An 18,346-nucleotide genomic window follows, 5' to 3' on the forward strand; every position below is an offset into this window, starting at 1 on the left:
CTCCGAGGGCCCTCACCTCCTCCCTGTAGGCCGTCTCGTCGTTGTTGGTAATCAAGCCTACCACTGTTGTGTCGTCCATAAACTTGATGATTGAGTTGGAGGCGTGCGTGGCCACGCAGTCGTGGGTGAACAGGGAGTACAGGAGAGGGCTCAGAACGCACCCTTGTGGGGCCCCGTGTTGAGGATCAGCGGGAGGAGATGTTGTTGCCTACCCTCACCACCTGGGGGCGGCCCGTCAGGAAGTCCAGTACCCAGTTGCACAGGGCGGGGTCGAGACCCAGGGTCTCGAGCTTGATGACGAGCTTGGAGGGTACTATGGTGTTGAATGCCGAACTGTAGTCGATGAACAGCATTCTCACATAGGTATTCCTCTTGTCCAGGTGGGTTAGGGCAGTGTGCAGTGTGGTTGAGATTGCATCGTCTGTGGACCTATTTGGGCGGTAAGCAAATTGGAGTGGGTCTAGGGTGTCAGGTAGGGTGGAGGTGATATGGTCCTTGACTAGTCTCTCAAAGCACGGAAGTGAGTGCTACGGGGCGGTAGTCGTTTAGCTCAGTTACCTTAGCTTTCTTGGGAACAGGAACAATGGTGGCCCTCTTGAAGCATGTGGGAACAGCAGACTGGTATAGGGATTGATTGAATATGTCCGTAAACACACCGGCCAGCTGGTCTGCGCATGCTCTGAGGGCGCGGCTGGGGATGCCTTGCGAGGGTTAACACGTTTAAATGTCTTACTCACCTCGGCTGCAGTGAAGGAGAGACCGCATGTTTTCGTTGCAGGCCGTGTCAGTGGCACTGTATTGTCCTCAAAGCGGGCAAAAAAGTTATTTAGTCTGCCTGGGAGCAAGACATCCTGGTCCGTGACTGGGCTGGGTTTCTTCTTGTAGTCCGTGATTGACTTTAGACCCTGCCACATGCCTCTTGTGTCTAAGCCATTGAATTGAGATTCCACTTTGTCTCTGTACTGACGCTTAGCTTGTTTAATAGCCTTGCGGAGGGAATAGCTGCATTGTTTATATTCGGACATGTTACCAGACACCTTGCCCTGATTAAAAGCAGTGGTTCGCGCTTTCAGTTTCACACGAATGCTGCCATCAATCCACGGTTTCTGGTTTGGGAATGTTTTTATCGTTGCTATGGGAACGACATCTTCGACGCACGTTCTAATGAACTCGCACACCGAATCAGCGTATTCGTCAATATTTCCATCTGACGCAATACGAAACATGTTACTCGCAATCATTGGCCAGTTGTGATACATCCCGGAATCGAGCCAGGGTCTAGTGATGCCTCTAGCACTGAGATGCGGTGCCTTAGACAGCTGCGCCGCTCGGGAGTTTCATGGGAATATTAATTTAATGTCCTTTAATTACTGTTCTGTGAGTGAACTACAGCAGATGATGTTAAACTATTAGCCTTGTATTTTGTTTCAATTAAAGTTTATATCCAGCCCTGGTGCATGAGAAGAAGGGGAAAAAAATAACCTACAATTCTGCCTCAACTAACCATCTTAAAATCTCATAAATTAGGTGTTGTTGGTGTAATAGTAAAGTTCTAGGCTTACTGTGCTATGCGGTTGTGTTTTATGTAAAAATGAAAATGATTAGTTATGTGATCTTGCATGACATTGATTCAGCTTGGTTGTAACTTTAGTAAACGAGCACAATTGTGAGAATGTTCTATTTGTAGTAAGAAATGATGAGTGGGACTATCATACAGATATTCAAGTGTTTTAAGCGATTGGAGCCCCCTTCGTGGTGCTGAAAGGACAGTGTCGTGCAATGGTGTTAAAAGCTGAACCAGCGTGTGGTGCTGAAGGATAGCGCCAGTGTCGTGCAATGATGTTAAAAGCTGAACCAGTTTGTGGTGCTTTTCGTCCATTTCAGGAACATACAATAATTTGCATTAATAGTACTACGACCACGTGGTATATAGCTATTTCTAGGCTGCAGCCTAATGTAAATACAAATACATATAGTTTATCATTGCACGAGGAGAGCTTTAGATGCGAGTAGGCATTTCATTGTAGCTTACAATACGGTGTATCATTCAACTTCCATTTGATGAGCTTGAACACATGGTTACAATAAACTCTATTACAGAATAAAAGAAAACCAAGCGGTGAACTATCAATTCATATTTATTTGCATACAAACTCAGCAAAAAAAGAAACGTCCTCTCACTGTCAACTATGTTTATTTTCAGCAAATTTAACATATGTAAATATTTGTATGAGCATAAGATTCAACAACTGAGACATAAACTGAACAAGTTCCACAGATATGTGACTATCAGAAATGGAATAATGTGCCCCTTAACAAAGGGGTGGTCAAAATCACAAGTAACAGTCAGTACCTGGTCTACACTGGAGTGGCTTACCAAGAAGACAGTGAATATTCCTGAGTGGCTGACTTACAGTTTTGACTGAAATCTACTTAAACATCTATGGCAAGATCTGAACATGGTTGTCTAGCAATGATCAACAACCAATTTGACAGAGATTGAAGAATTTAAAAAAGAATAATGAGCAAACGTTCCAGGTGTGGAAAACTCTTAAAGACTTACCCAGAAAGACTCAGAGTAATAGCTGCCAAATGTGCCTCTACAAAGTTTTGACTCAGGGGACATGAATACCTATGTAAATGAGACATTTCTGTATTTCATTTTCAATAGATTTGTCATTATGGGGTATTGTGTGTACAGTCGTGGCCAAAAGTTTTGAGAATGACACAAATATACATTTTCACAAAGTCTGCTGCCTCAGTTTGGATGATGGCAATTTGCATATACTCCAGAATGTTATGAAGAGTGATCAGATGAGTTGCAATTAATTGAAAAGTCCCTCTTTGCCATGCAAATGAACTGAATCCCCAAAAACATTTGCACTGCCTTTCAGCCCTGCCACAAAAGGACCAGCTGACATGTCAGTGATTCTCTCGTTAACACAGGTGTGAGTGTTGACGAGGACAAGGCTGGAGATCACTCTGTCAGGCTGATTAAGTTAGAATAACAGACTGGAAGCTTCAAAAGGAGGGTGGTGCTGGGAATCATTGTTCTTCCTCTGTCAACCATGGTTACCTGCCAGGAAACATGTGCCATCATCATTGCTTTACACAAAAAGGGCTTCACAGGCAAGGATATTGCTGCCAGTACAATTGCACCTAAATCAACCATTTATCGGATCATCAATAACTTTAAGGAGAGAGGTTCAATTGTTGTGAAGAAGGCTTCAGGGCGCCCAATAAATTCCAGCAAGCACCAGGACCGTCTCCTAAAGTTGATTCAGCTGCGGGATCGGGGCACCACCAGTACAGAGCTTGCTCAGGAATGGCAGCAGGCAGGTGTGAGTGCATCTGCACGCACAGTGAGGAGAAGACTTTTGGAGGATGGCCTGGTGTCAAGAAGGGCAGCAAAGAAGCCACTTCTCCAGGAAAAACATCAGGGACAGTCTGATATTCTGCAAAAGGTACAGGGATTGGATTGCTGAGGACTGGGGTAAAGTCATTTTCTCTGATGAATCACCTTTCCGATTTTTTGGAGAATCCGGAAAAAAGCTTGCCGGAGAAGACAAGGTGAGCACTACCATCAGTCCTGTGTCATGCCAACAGTAAAGCATCCTGAGACCATTCATGTGTGGGGTTGCTTCTCAGCCAAGGGAGTGCGCTCACTCACAATTTTGCCTAAGAACACAGCCATGAATAAAGAATGGTACCAACACATCCTCAGAGAGCAACTTCTCCCAACCATCCAGGAACAGTTTGGTGACGAACAATGCCTTTTCCAGCATGATGGAGCACCTTGCCAAAAGACAAAAGTGAAAAATAAGTGGCTCGGGGAACGAAATATAGATATTTTGGGTCCATGGCCAGGAAACTCCCCCAGACCTTAATCCCATTGAGAACTTGTGGTCAATCCTCAAGAGGCGGGTGGACAAACAAAAACCCACAAATTCTGACAAACTCCAAGCATTGATTATGCAAGAATGGGTTACCATCAGTCAGGATGTGGCCCAGAAGTTAATTGACAGCATGCCAGGGCGGATTGCAGAGGTCTTGAAAAAAGAAGAGTCAACACTGCAAATATTGACTCTTTGCATCAACCTCATGTAATTGTCAATAAAAGCCTTTGACACTTATGAAATGCTTGTAATTATACTTTAGTATTCCATAGTAACATCTGACAAAAAATATCTAAAAACACTGAAGCAGCAAACTTTGTGGAAATTAATATTTGTGTCATTCTCAAAACTTTTGGCCACGACTGTAGATGGGTGAGCTTTTTTTATTGTATTTCATCCATTTTGAATTCAGGCTGTAACACAACAACGTGTGGAATAAGTCAAGGGGTATGAATACTTTCTGAAGGCACTGTACCTCTAGGCTGCTGTACATACTTATTTGGTTTGTCATTCTATCATTTTCATGGGATTTTAGTGGTAATTACATTTATTTAGAATTATTTATCAGAATTCATTTTCCAAAAATAGTTTTACCAGCTCAGTGTATTCTTAAATTGAAAAAAGTAAGGGTGCGCCACTCCTTGCGCTCCAGCAGCACTACAACCCTGCCAGTAACGCCTGTTCATACTGGTGTTATACATGGGAAATAGTTGACATTATGTGATACAGATCAACTCTTTTTTTATTATTATTATTATTATACAGATCAACTCTCTCTGTGTGTGGGTGTGGGTGTGTGTGTGGGTGTGTGTGTGTGTTGCCACGGTAACAGCGTAGCTTACTTCAGGTAAAGCGCGTGCATGAGACTTGTCCCTGCACGAGCGAAAGATCCAGAAACTTCTTTCGGACTGCGCGAGCGAGGCCACGGTGACTTGATTCTAGATGCGTCATTGCGCACAACGAGGAAAAGCAGTTACTGGTCTAGGATTGATATTTACATTTTGCCCTGTTGTTTTTCGCTACAGAAGAGAATTTCCAACAACACATCGTGGTTAATACTGCGGTCTGGAGTGGGAAGAAATAGATAGCAAGAGATGTACGTGTGGAACGGGGGTAGGAGGGAGCTAACGTTAGCGTGCAATGCATGGGATGCATATTCTTGGAAATGCGGGGTAGCTTGCTAGCTAGCTTCAAACTTAATCAGCGTTTAACTAGGGCTGGCTGTGTCTGGCATGCCCAAACCTTTATACGTGTATAGCAACGCTGCAATGATAGTTTCCATATTGTCCACGGGACACAGAAATGCAACGTTAATGTTATAGTTTGCTAGCGGGTGCCAAATGTAGCTAACTAACTAGCTAGGCCTGCTCTATGTTCCTTCATACATGGGGACGATTAGTGGGAATGAATGGCGCGCTTGTCAGTTTACACTAGTCGAAATGTCGGCTTTACACTCGCGCAAATGATACTCGTCTATATCATCACGAGCCATAGTGATACTTTAATAATAATACAAGGCGGAGTCTTGGCTTCATAGCTAGCTAGTTATTCAAGTTATTCCTTTATTCACGTGGACTAGCTAGTTATTCAAGTTATTCCTTTATTCACGTGGACTAGCTAGTTTTAGCTAGAGCCATATAAATTAGTATTAGCGAGCCATTTCCTTGCGAAGTGGCTCTTAGCTACTGGCTTGTTAGTTGGAGTTTCATGACATTCCATGTGGCCTGCTAGCTAGCTCATGAATTGATATATGGAAGGGTGTCGGAGCTGGTTAGCCAATAATACCAATTAGGCTTGGCCATCAAACCACTGAATTCAAGGAAGCCTTATCCCTTGAGACCAGTGACAGTGAGCCACCTGACAAGTATGACCTTGGATTAAATAAAGTTCATGGGTGGAGCTACACTCCAGCTGATAAATTAATGTTCCTGATGTATAGTGTCTAAATGAACCAAACAATGTATTACCTTAGCTAGCTAATCAATGCTTAAAGCAAATGTGTATGCTTTCTGTTTCACCATGCATGTAGCAGATGAGTAGACAGCTTTCTAAGTGGCACATTATTCAGTTTTGCATCTATAATGAATGGCTGGAACCAGAGTGATATATAGATGGAACAAGCCCCCTATCCTTCCCACATTTTATCCCTTCATAAATGTATCCCCTATTCCCTAATGATGGTAGTCTTGGTAACTGTCTGTTAAACTCATTCCCCTCGCCACTCCCTGTCATGCTAAACATTTGGCATAATGACACAGAGTACATAGAGTGGACAGTTGGCTAAACAAACTGGTACCCAGGCTATAATGATGGGGTGCAGTTTCCCAAATATGGATGGATGAATTTCATAATCAAAAACTAGATGACATTGATGACTGCTTTGTATCGGACTAATCAGTCTTCTCTAACATCCTATAGGCAGCCAGCAACAGCGAAGTGGTATGACAGAAGGGACTCTGTCTTTATTGAGTTCCTGGTAGAAGACAGCAAAGATCTACAAGTGAAGTTTGAAAAATCAAAACTTTATTTTCGGTAAGCTGCTTCACCCGGTACACACTGTAGTTTAAGTGAGACTGATTTTAAGGCTAAATTGTGAGCTGTCTATAAATTAGGCCTACTGCAGAGGCACTTGGGGGGGGCAGTTTCCTGGACACAGAATAAACCTAATCCTGGACTAAAAACCATCATCTTCCTTTTAGCCCATGAATAAGATCAATCTTATTGGCCCTTACTGTCTGAATGAACAAAACCATCTATTTTACTTTGTCTTTTCAGTTGTGTTGGTGGGATTGAAACCCTCAAACACCATAATGAATTGGACCTTTTCGACTCAATTGATCCCAATGTAAGTATGTTTTTCATTTAGCTGCAGAATCACTATCTGCAATGACCCAGAAAAACCGCTGCAATGACCTGGATGTTAAATCGGCTGACAAAGAAGATCCCTCATCCAAAATGACTTGTAATATACCGATTATCTCTCTTCCTCTCGTTACAGGCATCGAAGCACAAACGTACAGACAGATCAGTGTTGTGTTGTCTGAAGAAAGCAGAGGCAGGAAGAGCATGGCCACGGTTAACAAAAGACAAGGCAAAAGTAGGAACTGTTTCAATGCGCAATACTATGTATTCTACCTTACCTTTTCTGCCCTGTATTTCTGGGCCTCCCGTCCATGTATCTTATTCCTAAAAGGCCAAACTGATTAGCACCCCTACCCTGAGACGCTTTGAATAGGCTCAGATCACATAAGAAGGGCATTTTGTCTTTAATGTTGGTTAAAATAATTTTGATTTGGTATGTCTTGTTTTCTTTCCCACAGTTTCAATGGCTGGGTGTCGACTTCAACAACTGGAAAGACTGGGAAGATGATTCTGATGAGGATCTGTCCAGTTTCGACAAGTTCTCAGAGGCAAGCATGTCACGTTGCACAAAGTGTGTAATGTTTTAAATGTGTTAAATTATATATATTTTTATGTTGAAACAATGATTGTTGCTTATTTTCAGATGATGAATACGATGGGAGGAGAAGACGGCATGCCAGATCTGGGCATGGGTGGTATGGAAGGTCTCGAAGAGGTCTGTGTTTATTTTCTGTCATCTAAATTCATTTTACAGCAAATATATCAAGGCAAATGCAAACATTTACCAGTGTACTATATACGGTGGCTGCAAGAGAAACTACTTGCTTTCTTGCTCTGTTGAGTTTTCCAGTTTTGACACTGAATCTCATATTGTTTTTATTTCCAGCATGACAGCGATGATGAAAGTAAGTTGTGATATCATTTTAGCACGTGGTTAAAAGCAAGCAGCCAATTTCTATAGCATTTTCATGGTGTATTTCATTGGAAAGTTCTTCATTAGTCTCATACCATCCACACATGAGCCATGTTGTAGACTTGGTAGATTAGCTTTTTACCTTTTTTAATCTTTATTACATTTTAATATTTGTAATTTTTTCAGAGATGCCAGACCTGGAGTAATGGTGCATATAAAGTCTGTAACCAATGACGACAAGAAATTAAAGCCTCAAAGGTCGGTTGAAGAGAGAGACGAGTTGAGTTGGTAGCCATATTTGAAAAAGGAGGAAATATCAGCAGTTTTCCAAACACGTCAGAGGAACCTCACTGAGGAGAGACTATCTGTCGTCATGGCATCGCAGCAGAGCATTCTCCAGCCAATGTCTTAGTGCTGTGCTTTGCTGTTCTAATTCTGCATGGACAATTCAGTTGTTTCCATGATGTGCTGTGGGGTTCAGTTATACCTTGCTTTAACTTAACAACCAGGGGTGACTTCAGCAAGGAACAATGTTATGGAACGTTCAGATAGAATTACGTCATGTAGAACAAAGGTGCCACTGACATGTAGAATGAAGGAATCGTGTCAGCTCATCGTATTTCAATCGGCAATCGTATTTCAATCGGCAACGTTTGACAATGTTTTCCTACTGAATGTGGCCCTGCTCTGATGGGATAGTCTGAAAGTTACTCTCCACCTTTTTATTTAATAACGTCAGTGAGGTTACGTATGGAATATCAACATAATTGTAAATTCTAACCGAAGAAAAAACATGTTTTAAAACAACTGCCTATTTTCAATAAAGTTGTTTCTTTTTTTTTGTGAGAAATGTCCCCTTTTGTTCGTACTGTACATTTTGTTTTATTTTTCTTAATATATTAAAACAAGTTTTAGCTCGGAACAAATATTTTCTCAATGTACGTTAACATCTGGAAAGGTATGAGAAATTAATGAATGAAATATGCATGTTAAACTTATTTTACAGTATAGCATAAATTGTAAGTTATAATTGAAAAACCTTTCAATCACATTTTGCAAGGATGCTTTTGCTTTAGTTAACATCGTACATACAGAACATTTTAAAAGTATATACCGTTGGTTAACTCTGTATTTGTTGCATGCTGTTTTGTATAAAACAAGCAGCAAATTATTTATTTCTTCCACATTCAAAGGGGTGCAGAAACCCAACAAAAAGAACTTGTCATTAAATTACCAAGTTTAATTTGCACTCGCAGTACAAAAAAAAATGCACGCGTTAAAACAGATGCACTACTAGGTTTCGCCATCCTATATCGTAGATCATGTTGATGAAATATCAGTTTAAATGCGGTGGGAATTTCTCCACATATTTCTAATAAACTGTCTCTGACTAAGTTGTTGTCCGGTTTAAAAAGTGTCTTGGCACGTAGTGAGAATAATATATCTTTGACCTAAACAGATTAAAGGGATATAAAGGGCATGACAACATGATCAAGAGTCATCTGTTATTACAGCATGTGAGAATTAGTCTGTTGAATGCTAGTACATGCTATGACCACCAGGTGGTGTTGATGGTCTATATACCATGGCTTCATACCCAGATATAACCATTGATACATCATTGGATATTACACAGGAGTAGGGTACTGAGAGCATCTATACAGATTAGAAACCAACATAGCAATATGTTCTGCCAGAGAATGTATCTTTTGGACAGTCCCACTTGAAGTTTTAATTTCCTCTAAACAAAATGATTGTTGGTTCAGTTTAGGAGCATGCTAAATGTCGGCACTGCTCACCATTCACGGACTAAAATGAGTAAACACTCGATTCTGCTGATTGGGGCTTTTGTGTTGTAATATTCTCCTTTTCAAAGAATTATGCACAAACCATTAATTCCACATATTTTTTGAATTTGTTTATATACATAAATGTAATTTCCCTGTCCATGGAGTTCTATCACATTTATATTTGGGTTAAATTTTACAATTGGATAAGAAATAATGTATATTATGCAGATGCAAGGAAAATATGTTGTGACTGAATGGCACACCTGTCACCCCATTGGTAATAATGAACCTAAAACTGTTCCAGTGTTCTTTTCTACAGTTCAATCTAGAAGAAAACAGACAAAGACAGAAAAATCTGAATTTTAGGAAGTTTTTAACATAAAAATTATAAATCCAGGATTCTCTGATTATTAAAGTATATAATATGTTCTTGATAGGATCTAAGCGTATGGTTATTACATATTTTCCCCATACCTTTCATAACTAAATGGTCAAAGAGGAGAAATTGTATAGCTTTGAAATTATATTGTCTATCCAGTTTCAACAATCATGGTAAAAAAAAAAAAATTGTACACTGTAAATCACAAAGCTTTTCAATGGAATACAAGCATCATTATTTTAATTTTAAAAAGTAAGGAAACCTATTATATCCATCGCTGGGGGAATCAAGCGGAATAAAAGTGAATGTAAAAAGGAGAATCAGTTTACATGTCTGGTTCAGTTTACTTCTCTACCAAGCAGTGGAAACGGAAAGGGGGTGTAATAGCACAATGAGCTGGTTCAACGAGGCAGGACCCTCCCTCCATCCCATCAACTGTCCTGTCATCATTAGATCAGAACACAAAATGTCTGCCTTGTAAACAGAGGGAGGAGGTAGGGGGGTAAATCAGGAATGGAGGGAAGAGGGGGACCAAGGAGTCAGGGGGGGGGGGGGGGCATACAAGTGCACGTTTAGTTTACCTCACATCCTCACCCAGACAGTAACACAAAGCTAAAGCATTTAGTCGCCTCAGTTAACACGATCCTCTCTCTTTTTCGCCTCTGTTTTTACCCCCCAGGTATAAGAACCATAGCCTGGTTTCAGATCTATTTGTGATGTCTTGCTAACTTAATGGCAACATAGCACAAACAGATTTGCAACCAGGTTATAAGAACCTGAGTTTGGAGGGAAAAACAGACCTTAAACCGACCCCCCTCCCCCTAGAGAGAGATGAGAAACTCTCCTCCTAGAGAGAGAAGAGAACCTCTCCTAGAGAGAGAAGAGAACCTCTCCTCCTAGAGAGATACGAGAACCTCTCCTCCTAGAGAGAGACGGGAATCTCTCCTCCTAGAGAGAGACGAGAACCTCTCCTCCTAGAGCGAGATGAGAACCTCTCCACCTAGAGAGAGAAGAGAACCTCTCCTCCTAGAGAGAGAAGAGAACCTCTCCACTTAGAGAGAGAAGAGAACCTCTCCTCCTAGAGAGAGAAGAGAACCTCTCCTCCTAGAGAGAGAGAGAGAAGAGAACCTCTCCTCCTAGAGAGAGAAGAGAACCTCTCCTCCTAGAGAGAGAAGAGAACCTCTCCACCTAGAGAGAGAAGATAACCTCTCCACCTAGAGAGAGAAGAGAACCTCTCCTCCTAGAGAGAGAAGAGAACCTCTCCTCCTAGAGAGAGAAGAGAACCTCTCCTCCTAGAGAGAGAAGAGAACCTCTCCTCCTAGAGAGAGAAGAGAACCTCTCCTCCTAGAGAGAGAAGAGAACCTCTCCTAGAGAGAGAAGATAACCTCTCCTCCTAGAGAGAGAAGAGAACCTCTCCCCTTAGAGAACCTCTCCCCCTAGAGAGAGAAGAGAACCTCTCCTCCTAGAGAGAGAAGAGAACCTCTCCCCTTAGAGAACCTCTCCCCCTAGAGAGAGAAGAGAACCTCTCCTCCTAGAGAGAGAAGAGAACCTCTCCTCCTAGAGAGAGAAGAGAACCTCTCCCCGGCCTAGACAGAAGAGAGATTTAAAGGATATGTATAAGAAAGAATCTACAATCAACTAATAAAATAAGCTTGATCCACACGACAAAATCAGTCAGGGTTTGATTTGTTTTGTTATTAAGTAAAATGACAAAATAAAAGCCAATCCAGCTATCACACGCCTGTACATGAAACCGCTGTAACAGCAAAACCTTTAATGAAGAAAAAAAAACAGCATTCCAGAAACAGAGTAAAACATAACAGTCTGGCACAGATAATACTGGTACTGAACTGCATACAGTAGAAACCCTTTTATGTCTTCAGGCACTTATCATGGCTGTAAAAAGTCAAAGTTGACGAGAGACATCAGGTCAAAGAAGTGGAATTTTGTAATACTAAATGAAAAATAATATACAATTTCAAGATAATGTGTTTAAATAGAAATGGAGATTGAGTTTTTGTGTGTGTTAATTTTCATATAAATCTGACTGTTTGTGCTCCCCTAGAAGAGACAGTCTACAATTAGACAGAACCATTTTTAAAAAGACAGCTAAAAATTGAAGGGCTTTTGGACAAAAGGGGAGCACTCTAAATATGTTGCTAGTAATGAATCAGAACTTTCATTGAAGGAAGAGGGGGACAAAAGATGCTTCTTTCCCTTAGAATAGGCTGCAGTCTAACAAGGTACAAATCTGTTGTTCTGTCACTGAACAGTCAACCCACTGTTCCCCCGTAGGTTGTCATTGTAAATAAGAATTTGTTCTTAACTGACTTGCCTAGTTAAATAAAGGTCAACTACGTACTGTAAAACAGCATGATGACGAACAAAGGAATTGTTAATGAAAAATAATAATAATAATAACAATGGTCTCCTAAAACACGCACAAACAACACAACGCATGACCTGAAAATATAACTAGAAAAAAAATTCTTCAAGGGCATAATAATAACATACACATCAGGTACCAGAAGTTTCATAAAAAAATGGAAAAAGCATGAAGTTCACTGCTCTACTGTAGCTACACTCCTAGCAGACTACAAAATATAGATAGAAAAGAAGAGCGAGAGATGCCCCTGTCCTGAGCAGTTACAGCCACCTGGTCAGCCAGGACTGACCCACTCCCTACACAACAGGCCGCACAGGGTGCTTTCTTCAGTGGCCACTAAGTCCTCTTCTTACCCTCCATTATTGTCCTGCAGTCCAAGGAGGGGAGGGGGTCATAGTTCACAGGTCGGAGGAGGGTTAGAGCTTTGGCTGCCCAGTAATTCAGCATGTACTGTTTCTGGATCAGCAGAGTAAGGATGAGGAGGGTGAGAAAGGTGGAGTTGTCGTGGTGGTCTGTGTGTACTATGTGGGTGTGTGGGTTAGAGAGGAAGAGAAATGTGTGTGTATGTGTGTTGGGTAGGGTTGAGGGTTCGGAGGAGGTTTGTGTACAGAATAGGGGAGTATGGAGTTCAGAAAGCCAACCTTTTTCACCAGGCTTATAGGGCCTGAGTCTTGAGCTCGATGGGCTCTCCTCTGGCGTCTTGCTGGCTCTCAGCCTCTGGGGGCCTGGTACCCTTCAGGATGGCCATCCTCTCAGAGAGACTGCGCATGCGGGGGAACAGCATGAAATCATAGATAATAGCTCCCATAGCACCGCCAATCATCGGACCCACCCAGTACACCTGCCACAGGACCAGAACAAATAGAGGGAAGAGAGGAAGACAGAGACACACACACAGAGAGTGAGTGAGAAAGGGAGGGAGAGAGAGAGAGGGGGAGAGAGAGGGAGAGAGAGGGAGAATGTGTTGATGAGTTCATCTAGCTATATGTCACATTACACAGTTCTAAACTCCAAACAACACATTGTAACTTGTTTTTAACTTGCTGTAAATGTTGTGGCTTTATAAGGTGTGAACAAAAGGTCTTACCCAGTGGTTGACAAATTTTCTGACCAGCACAGCGGGGGCGAAGGACCTGGCAGGGTTCATTCCAGTACCAGTATAGTACATCTACAGGAAGGACAGTGGATCAGGGTTATGTTTAGGTTGCAGTGTGTAGAATATACAGTGGTCAACATCATAATTGCCCTCTCTCGTGTCCTGACCAACCACATCAAAACAATGGATGACACACTCCTTCTCCCTTGTAGTCACAGGGATGGATGGTTTTAGGGATGGAGTCACAGGGATGGATTGTTTTAGGGATGGAGTCACAGGGATGGATGGTTTTAGGGATGGAGCCACAGGGATGGATTGTTTTAGGGATGGAGTCACAGGGATGGATTGTTTTAGGGATGGAGTCACAGGGATGGATGGTTTTAGGGATGGAGTCACAGGGATGGATGGTTTTAGGGATGGAGTCACAGGGATGGATTGTTTTAGGGATGGAGTCACAGGGATGGATTGTTTTAGGGATGGAGTCACAGGGATGGATGGTTTTAGGGATGGAGTCACAGGGATGGATGGTTTTAGGGATGGAGTCACATGGATGGAGTCTCAGGGATGGATGGTTTTAGGGATGGAGTCACAGGGATGGAGTCACAGGGATGGATGGTTTTAGGGATGGAGTCACAGGGATGGATGGTTTTAGGGATGGAGTCACATGGATGGAGTCACAGGGATGGATGGTTTTAGGGATGGAGTCACAGGGATGGATGGTTTTAGGGATGGAGTCACAGGGATGGATGGTTTTAGGGATGGAGTCACAGGGATGGAGTCACAGGGATGGATGGTTTTAGGGATGGAGTCACAGGGATGGAGTCACAGGGATGGAGTCACAGGGATGGATGGTTTTAGGGATGGAGTCACAGGGATGGAGTCACAGGGATGGAGTCACAGGGATGGATGGTTTTAGGGATGGAGTCACAGGGATGGATGGTTTTAGGGATGGAGTCACAGGGATGGATTGTTTTAGGGATGGAGTCACAGGGATGGATGGTTTTAGGGATGGAGTCACAGGGATGGATGGTTTTAGGGATGGAGTCACAGGGATGGATGGTTTTAGGGATGGAGTCACAGGGATGGAGTCACAGGGATGGATGGTTTTAGGGATGGAGTCACAGGGATGGATGGTTTTAGGGATGGAGTCACAGGGATGGATGGTTTTAGGGATGGAGTCACAGGGATGGAGTCACAGGGATGGATGGTTTTAGGGATGGAGTCACAGGGATGGATGGTTTTAGGGATGGAGTCACAGGGATGGAGTCACAGGGATGGAGTCACAGGGATGGATGGTTTTAGGGATGGAGTCACAGGGATGGATGGTTTTAGGGATGAAGTCACAGGGATGGAGTCACAGGGATGGATGGTTTTAGGGATGAAGTCACAGGGATGGAGTCACAGGGATGGATGGTTTTAGGGATGGAGTCACAGGGATGGAGTCACAGGGATGGATGGTTTTAGGGATGGAGTCACAGGGATGGAGTCACAGGGATGGATTAATCAGGTTTTACTGCTTCTGTCATCATCATCTAATCATTCATCATTTAAATTGACCGAAACCTAAATCGCCAGATTTTGTCTATTATATATGCTGTTGTGATCATACTGTTGAGTCATAATGGCCTCTCTCTCCAAGACTATGTCTCTTAACCCACCTTCATCCCAGTTGACCCTGTGTCTAAGCTCGTTTTCACCCCGATACAATTCCCTATATAATCCATGGTCTATAAATATATATTTGATATATTTGTAATATGTCTTACCCCCAACAGATGTCCTATGAGAACAGAGAAGCCGATGGCCAGGGCGGCAGAGCCCAGGCGTCCGTTACGCCTCTCGTCGGTCACAGCGAAGATGCAGACAACCAGCTGCAGGGTGAGGAACACCTCCACAGTGGTGGCCATGCCCAGGCTGATACCTGGCTGCAGCTGGTCAAGGGGTCAGAGATCGAACACGGCTTAGTGAATGGTTCCAGTTCACTTTTGGAAGTCATATCGGCTCCACTGGCCGATGTGAATCACTTCAGCAGTCAGTCAATCAATCAATTAATCAATCAATCAATCAATCAATCAATCAATCAATCAATCAACAGGTTGAACATTCAACACATCAAAATGGCTCACGGAGAAAAGATCATTAGCAAATCTGACATTGTCCATGCATTCTAAAGAGTGGTGTTTTTGTATAATTACCCTTCTATTAGGACCTTTAAACTGAGTTGCTATATTGTCTGATACTCACAATGTTAGAAAGACTGAATTGGAAATTCTAATAGACCACCTAATTGTGGTTACACACAGAGATGTTCTTTATCCCCTGTCAAGTTCATTTCATTCATTCAAATGGCAGATGAAAATGGAACTCTGAAATGTGTGATAAATACTTTCCTATCAGGGTTGGGATCAATTCCATTTCAATTGAACTGAATTCACCTGTCATGGGTCAAGTAGTCCAAAGATTGTCTATTATATTGACAAGATAGTCAACTGACTGCTCTAACAATGGAAATACTGTCCTCAAAGATGGAAGGCAGGCGGGAGGAGGCGAGATAAGGTGGGACAATTCTAGCCAATGAGAGAGCAGATACACGTGTGAACAACATGCCATAAAGATAGAGGACTCATCTTTGTATCTCTGCCATCATAGTGTCAGCATGGGCTCATCTCCATTTTAAAGTACTCTATTTTCTTCTTCTTCTCTGACTGATTGCTCCCAACTCATAGGAATCCCCACCCAGTTGACTACTTTAAAATGGTGGAATCCCTTAATGGAAAAGCCCTCTATCTGTCTCTATGACAACAGACACTACTCTGATAGTCATTAAAAATTAAAATTGCCTCATGCCTCATGCGTCCATGTATATATCAGTGCATTCGTAACAACCTAACCATTACTACTGTCACGTAGCAAATTAGCAATACATTTTTGTGTTGACCAAATTCAACACTCTCATTTACCTCACTTCGTGGGCTTATTTTCGTGGATACATTTTGGGCGGAGTAAAACTTCTCGCTTTGCCTCTTTCTCTCTGGCTGATCTTACCATGTTGAGTGCCAGGTTGCCCCTCATGTTGTTGGGGGTGACCGAGTAGAGCACAGCGGCCCCAGCCAGCGCCCCCAGACACTGGGCCACGATGTAGAAGACAGCGCGGAACAGGGACATCTGGGAGCCAATCAAGTAGGCAAAGGTGACAGCCGGGTTGATGTGTCCACCACTGATGTGACCGATGGACTGGATGAGGGTGGCAGCGGCCAGGCCGAAGCAGAAAGCCACGTGGAGAACGTTGTGGGACCCGGTGGTCCAGCGCAGAGCCGCCCCCAGACCGAAGAACACAAAGAACATGGTGCCATAGAACTCAGCGAACACCGCCCGCCAGAACGACATGGACCGGAACTCCCACATGGTGGCCAAAAAGTCAAGAGGCTAGCCCAAATGGCTACCCCAAATGTGTATTCTCCTTTAGAGTGAGCTAGCTCTGCTCACCGTATCAATAATGACTTATCTCAGTGATGCCTTCAAGGTAAGATTTTTAAAAAAGAGAGCAAACTTCAAAGCAAAATTGGCCCCTAAACCTAAAGATGCTTCCGCACGTAAACAACAGTTCCACATGCAACTCTCTAGGAGTCACTAACGTTACTGACTTCCAATGATCTGCAATGTTGCTTTCTGTAAGCTGTTTTCAGTCCAGTTATAGAAAACAGCGTCCTGTCTGTGTGGAGCAGAGTGTGGGTCTCTGTGCGTCTATATGCCAACCCTGCTCGTCCTGTCTGTGTGGAGCAGAGTGTGGGTCTCTGTGCGTCTATATGCCAACCCTGCTCGTCCTGTCTGTGTGGAGCAGAGTGTGGGTCTCTGTGCGTCTATATGCCAACCCTGCTCGTCCTGTCTGTGTGGAGCAGAGTGTGGGTCTCTGTCGTCCTGTCTGTGTGGAGCAGAGTGTGGGTCTCTGTGCGTTATATGCCAACCCTGCTCGTCCTGTCTGTGTGGAGCAGAGTGTGGGTCTCTGTGTCTGTGTGGAGCAGAGTGTGGGTCTCTGTGCGTCTATATGCCAACCCTGCTCGTCCTGTCTGTGTGGAGCAGAGTGTGGGTCTCTGTGCGTCTATATGGCAACCCTGCTCGTCCTGTCTGTGTGGAGCAGAGTGTGGGTCTCTGTGCGTCTATATGGCAACCCTGCTCGTCCTGTCTGTGTGGAGCGGAGTGTTGGTATGCCAACCCTGCTGGTGGTTAGTAGAGAAAAGGATGTCCTGCAGACATTCAGCCTCTCTGTCAGAGCAGGGAGAGCCCATGGGACTATTTATAACAGCCCAGGGCCACGGGCCCCCGGGGGAAGGGGCTGGGAGGGTTCACCGTACAACACAACAGATCAACACAATAAAAATACTTAACCCTTCTCTCACCCTGACCTCTCGCTGCCCAGTGCCCATGCCAGGGATCATCATCCTAACCCTAAACCTGAACTCTGAGGTTCATATAGTTCATATAGTTCATATAGTCCAGGACACAGATAAAAGGTTGAAGGGGGAGATTTTTGAAAGGTTATAGGTTTGAATAGACATATTTTACTTTGATCATGTGTAAACTCAGGAAAATCCTATTGAACAGGTACCAGTAGTTTGGGTGGTATTCCTAACTGTTAATATTGGTCATGTTAGACGTTGAGGTCGGTAAGGTCAGATACTTGACATTCTGCTACTACCAGTAGTGGATCGCTTTAGACAAATAGCAAATCACATTTTATTCGTCACATGCTTCGAAAACAACAGTGAAATGCTTACTTACGGGTCCGTTTCCAACAAGAAAAAAATATATATATATACACACATATATATATATGTATATATATATATATATATATACATATGTATATATATATATATGAATAGTGAATAAATACACAGTGAAAAACAATAACGAGTAAAAATGACTTGCCTATATACAGGGAGTACCAGTACTGAGTCGATATATATAAGACCTATGGTCTGGTGGTTCCCAGTTAGCCTTTCCAGAGTCCTATTGGGCCCATC

The 18,346-nt window shown here is 43.0% G+C and overlaps 2 protein-coding genes and 1 long non-coding RNA gene across 4 annotated transcripts; 1 reads left to right on the top strand and 2 right to left on the bottom strand.

The window, feature by feature from the left end:
• The first annotated feature begins 4,803 nt into the window (after positions 1-4,803).
• Positions 4,804-8,521, top strand: LOC115118596 (prostaglandin E synthase 3-like). Its single transcript, XM_029647267.1, has 8 exons — positions 4,804-4,992; positions 6,315-6,428; positions 6,672-6,741; positions 6,895-6,993; positions 7,217-7,306; positions 7,402-7,473; positions 7,645-7,663; positions 7,858-8,521. Coding segments are annotated over exons 1-8 (486 nt in total). The 5' UTR covers positions 4,804-4,990; the 3' UTR covers positions 7,878-8,521.
• A 1,053-nt stretch (positions 8,522-9,574) lies between these two features.
• Positions 9,575-12,321, bottom strand: LOC135572584 (uncharacterized). Its single transcript, XR_010464428.1, has 2 exons — positions 11,390-12,321; positions 9,575-11,225 (listed from the first exon to the last, which is right to left on the bottom strand). It is a non-coding gene; the product is annotated as an uncharacterized LOC135572584 (long non-coding RNA).
• A 7-nt stretch (positions 12,322-12,328) lies between these two features.
• LOC115118598 (lens fiber major intrinsic protein-like) lies at positions 12,329-17,234 on the bottom strand. 2 transcript variants are annotated; one of them, XM_029647271.2, is made up of 5 exons: positions 16,368-17,234; positions 15,089-15,253; positions 13,314-13,394; positions 12,868-13,067; positions 12,329-12,682 (listed from the first exon to the last, which is right to left on the bottom strand). In XM_029647271.2, the coding sequence occupies exons 1-4, from the start codon at positions 16,725-16,727 to the stop codon at positions 12,882-12,884; spliced, it is 792 nt and encodes a 263-aa protein (XP_029503131.1). In that variant the 5' UTR covers positions 16,728-17,234; the 3' UTR covers positions 12,329-12,682; positions 12,868-12,881. The 2 variants fall into 2 exon arrangements, with proteins under 2 accessions (XP_029503131.1, XP_029503130.1); XM_029647270.2 differs by having other exon boundaries at positions 12,329-13,067.
• Between the last annotated feature and the right edge of the window lie 1,112 nt (positions 17,235-18,346).

This window comes from Oncorhynchus nerka, linkage group LG7, assembly GCF_034236695.1.
Source record: "Oncorhynchus nerka isolate Pitt River linkage group LG7, Oner_Uvic_2.0, whole genome shotgun sequence".
Classification (NCBI taxonomy): domain Eukaryota; kingdom Metazoa; phylum Chordata; class Actinopteri; order Salmoniformes; family Salmonidae; genus Oncorhynchus; species Oncorhynchus nerka.